This window comes from Penaeus vannamei, chromosome 9 (genome assembly GCF_042767895.1).
Source record: "Penaeus vannamei isolate JL-2024 chromosome 9, ASM4276789v1, whole genome shotgun sequence".
Lineage (NCBI taxonomy): Eukaryota > Metazoa > Arthropoda > Malacostraca > Decapoda > Penaeidae > Penaeus > Penaeus vannamei.
Window position 1 is genome coordinate 46,828,383 of NC_091557.1, and position 5,000 is coordinate 46,833,382.

The 5,000-nt window shown below is 38.5% G+C and overlaps 1 protein-coding gene across 1 annotated transcript in view; it reads right to left on the reverse strand.

Annotated features, from left to right (window-relative positions):
• LOC113828058 (peroxisomal N(1)-acetyl-spermine/spermidine oxidase) overlaps positions 1–2,292 on the reverse strand; it is an 8,003-nt gene extending 5,711 nt beyond the window's left edge. Inside the window, exons 1-2 of the mRNA XM_070125063.1 lie at positions 2,202–2,292; positions 1–71 (exon numbers count right to left, since the gene is read on the reverse strand). The exon at positions 1–71 is cut by the window's left edge and continues 184 nt beyond it. Coding sequence (XP_069981164.1) covers positions 1–71; positions 2,202–2,292 — 162 coding nt within the window. The remainder of the gene's footprint in view (positions 72–2,201) is intronic.
• Positions 2,293–5,000: the final 2,708 nt, after the last annotated feature.

The following is a 5,000-nucleotide window of genomic DNA, read 5'->3' on the forward strand; positions in this document are numbered from 1 at the left end:
CTGAGTTCCGTGCGGGCGGCGATGAGAATGTGCACCGTCTTGCCGTGAGAATTCAACGGTATTTTTATCGCCTCTTCCGGATAAGGAAAATCAATTGTAATAGACATTACTATAATAATAATAACAATATGGAAATCATTGGAATAGAGTTAATTATTGCTATTATTACAGTAATTATGATTATCATTATAATTATGACTTTATCATCATTACCATTATTATTGTCATTATCATTATATGTATCTGCCTCTCTCTCTCTATCTCTCTCTCTCCCTCCTGCTCTGTCTGTCTCTCTCTCTGTCTCTGTAAAACAGCATGGAGGCAGCAAAGTTTAAAAGAGTTTTATGGCCCTAAAGATCCAAGGCCTCCAATAAAGAGCCAATGAAAGCATTGCCTCATAACTATAACAATGAAAATAACAATAATAATAACTACAACAATAATAATAACAATAATAATAACTACAACAATAATAATAACAATAATAATAATGACAATATTAATGTCTGTTCGTGTGTGATAATTGGACCAACAAATGGAATAAGGAGAACATCTAAATCATGAAATGCAGGTAAATATAGCGAGTGGCGCAGAAGGAGGCAAGCAGAGATATAATCGGATTATTTGCCCATTCATTTACTGGTTGCTCTCCAGATGGTAATATTGTGAAGGTGGGAGAGAGAAAGGAAGAAAGAGGTGGGAAAGAGAGAGAGAGAAAGAAAGGGGGAGAGAGGGAGAGAAAGAAAGACGGGAGAGAGAGAGAGAGATTTTTATGTTACTTACCTTTTCAAATCAGACACAAAGGTAACTTAGACTGAGAAATGGTCAGGTGGATTGAAGCATCCGTACTGTTTTACGTGAATCTTGTAAATCTGCCAAATAAGCTTTATAGAATTATTTAGTTATTTAAAGAGAAACAACAATAGTACTTTCATAAAGTGAGGATTATGCCTGTCGGTTTATCATCATCATCCTAAATTAAAGTTCTCATCATTAGTATTGTTATTATCATCGACATCATCATCTTTGCTAATATCATAACCATGATTATCCTTATTGTCATTATTTCTTTTGCAACTAACGTGTTTCTTTCATAACATTCTAATTTAATAAACTATTTCATTTTCATGATTTTTTCTTTATCATTATCATGAGCGTCATTTTTATTATCAATTATCATGGCATTGTTCAGTAATTACTAAGAATGATAATATTTCCATGATTTAATTGGTATGTTGTCATTAGTATTACGTAATTTGTCACTGTTTTGTTTACATCATTATCGTCAGTACCATTAAAGAAAGAGGAGGAGGAAGAAGAAGAAAAAGAAGAAGAAGAAGAAGAGGAAGAAGAAGAAGAAGAAGAAGAAGAAGAAGAAGAAGAAGAAGAAGATGATGAAGAAGAAAAAGAAAAAGAAAAAGAAAAAGAAGAAGGAGAAGGAGAAGAAGAAGTGGTTGAGGGAGGAGGAATAGAAGGAGGGAAGAGGGGTAGGGGGAGGAAGAGGAGGAAAAAGTGAAAAGGAGGAAGGGAAGAACGGTAGTAGTTGGGGAGAAGGATGAAGAAGAAAGAAAGGGAAAAAAGAAGAGGAAAAGAACGAGAAGAAGAGGAGGAAAGAAAAAAAAAGAGAAAATGAAAAAAAAAGGATAAAAAAAGGAAAAGAAGGGGGAAGAAGAGGAGGAGGAAAAAAAAGGGAAAGAGGGGGAAGGAAAAGGAAAGAGGAGGAGGGAAGAGGAGGAAAAGGGGGAGAAGAGGCGAAGAGGAGGAGGAGGAGAAGAGCGAAGAGGAGGAGAAAAGGAGGAAAAAGGGGGAGGAGGGAAAAGCAGAAGAGGAGGAGGAGGACGAAGAGTCAGAAGAGGAGGACGAAGAGGCAGAAGAGGAGGAGGAGGAGGGGGAAAAGGGAGGAGGAGGGAAGAGCAGAAAAAAGGAGGAGGAAGAGGAGAAGAGGAGGGGGGGGAGGGAGGAGGAGGAGAAGGGCAGAAGGGGGGGAAAGGGGGAAGAGGCAGAAAGGAGGAGGAGAAGAAGGAGGAAGAGGCAAAGAGGAGGAGGACGAAGAGGAGAAGGGGGAGGAGAAGAGGCGAGGAGGAAGAAGAGGAGAAGAGCAAAAGGGGGAGGAGGACGAAGAGGCAGAAGAGGAGGAGGGAGGGGAGGCCCGGCCCAAAAGGAAGGGGGCCCCGGGAAAGAGGGGGGGGGGCCTGCCTCACCAGGGGGACCCAGGGGCTGGGCTGAGGGGGCTGGGTTCTGGAAGGAAAGGCGCTGAAGGAGAGGTATTTTCCTCCGAGCAGGACGGGCCATCTTCGTCTTTACGTTCATCAAATCCCTAAAATGACTAACTTTTTTAAAATGAATAATGGAAAAAAGTAATCATTGGATTGAAAACTAACGTTTATAAAATGATAGATGCAAAAAAAATAATGAATTGAGATAGAAAAACCTCCGGGGAAAGTGAAAGAAAAGACAAACAAACAAAACAATAAACTGACAGACAAAAAACAAAAAAAAAAACAAGGAAATAAAAAAAAATTAATAGACAAAGAAATAACAAAAGAAAAAAAAAAACAAATAACAAAAAAATGAAAGACAGAAAAACACAAAAAAGGAAAAAAAAATAAAGCAAACAACCAATTAACAGAACAAACAAAGAAAAAGAAAATGAAAAGAGAGAGAGAGAAAAAGGGGGAGAGAAGAGAGAAGAAGAGAGGAGAGAAGAGGAGAGGAGGGGGGGAGAAGAGGGGGAGGGAGAGAGGGAAAAGGGAGAGAGAGAGAGAGAGAGAGAGAGACTGAGAGACTTTGACTTTGACAAGTTTATTGGGGAAAAAGTCATCTCAAGGATGGGTAACGTGGTTTCCCTCACCTCATCTTGATAAGCCCCTGGGGGCTCACATTTCCTTCTTCTCTCTTTTCTCTCCTCCCTCTCCTCTCTCTCTTCTCTCTCTCTCCCTTTTCCCCTCTCTCTCTTTTCCCTCTCTCTCTCCCTCTCCTCTCCCTCCTCCCCCCCTTTTCCCCCCTCCCCCCTCCCCTTCCCCTTTCCCCCCCCTTCTCCCCCCCCTTTCCCCCCCTTCTCTTCTTTCCTCCCCCCTTTTTCTTTCCCTTTTTCCGTCTCTCTTCCCCTTCTCTTTTTTTCCCTTTCCTCTCTCTCTCTCTCTCTCTCTCTCTCTCTCCGTTCTCTCTCTTTTCCTCTCTCTCTCTCTCTCTCTCTCTCCCCCCTCTCTCCCCCAAAAAAAAAAAAGGGTGTATTATCGAAAAAAAACATAAAATACAAAAAAAAAAATATTAAAGTTGGTAAGAAAGTTCAAAACCCATGATGAGCTGAGGTACGGGGCTGTTATTTGCAAGGACAGGCCCCAGGTAACCCGATCAGGTCAACTGTTCTTTGTCGTGAGAGAGAGAGAGAGAGAGAGAGAGAGAGAGAGGGAGAGAGAAAAGAGAGAGAGAGAGAGAGAGAGAGAGAGAGAAAAAAAAACCCAAGGAAAAAGTACCGAAGCCCGCCCCCTCCCCCCCCCAAGGTCAGGCAGGGACTGTCCTCTCCCGTAACCTTGGGTCGGGGGAAAAAGAGAAAATGGACTGGGAAGAGGGAGAGAGAGAAGATGGAAACGGGGAAAAGAGGGGAAAAAAAAAAAGGGAAATTGGAAAGGGGGAGAGGAAGAAAAAAGGGAAGAGGGGATGGAATGAGGGAGAGGAAGAAAAAAATAACATGGGAATAAAAAGGGGAGGAAAAGGAAGGGGAAAATTTGGGGAAATGGGGAGAGGAATGGGAAAAAGGGAAAAGAGAAAGAATGGGGAGAGAAAAAAAAATAAAAACCCGGTAAGGGGACGAAGGAAATTGAAAATAAACATGAAAATGGGAAAGAAATTTGAAAATGAATATGGAAAGGGGAAAGGAAAAAAGGAAAATAAACAGCGATTTAAAGGGGAAGAAAATGGAAATGAAAATGGGCAGGAGAAGAGGGGCTTTAAAGGGCCCAAAAACCCTTTGAAAGAAGATAACAACCCATCCCACTTCGACATCCGAGAATACTGTCAAGACAAACACAGGTCAGAGGTCAATCTAATTAAGGACAAATCACCAAAATTACGGATGCATCTTGTCTCTCTATTCGGTTGGAATTTTGCGGCCGTGAAAAAATATAACAATTTAAAGTTCAACGTTAAAATAATGATTCAAAATAATGTGTAGAAGCGAAATAATAATTGGAAGGATAATGACACTGATAACATAACATAATCACAATAATAGTAATATAATTTATCATTATACTATTACGTGTAAGTTTTGCCATTTTCATTATGTTTGTTACTAATGCTAACGTTATCCTTATCTTGATTATCAACATTATCACTATGCCATTATTAATATCATAAATATCACCATTATCACCTTTATTATCATTGCTATTATCATTATTATGGTTATCATCACTGTTACCATTATCATCATAATCATTATCATATTCTTTACTATTGCCATTATTATCACTATCATCATTGATATTTTACTATCATTATTACCAACATAATCATTATCATCAAGAAAATCATTATTTTCTTTAATACTATTATTAGCATTAATAGAATCATTATGCTATCAACACCATCACTATTAGTATAATCATCATCATTATCATATTACAAAATAATAATGTTAATAATACTAAAATGATAAAAAACGTTGAAAATGATACATATATATCAAAATAGTGGACTATCAAATTAATAGGAGCAATTAACAAGATCTCTGAAGGTGGATGGAAATAACTGAAAAAAATAGCATAAGAGCAATAATAACGGCATTGTTCATGCAATAACTGAAAAAAATAACAGCAATAACATCGGTTCATGATAACGAAAATTATACTTGTGATGATGACGAAATTAGTAATAGGGAATTGTAAACGAAGACGAATCGAATAGCAATATCAATAAAAATACAATAAAATGTGATGATGGCGATGTTATCAACAATAAAAATAACAATACTAGTAACATTTACCACCCTGTATATC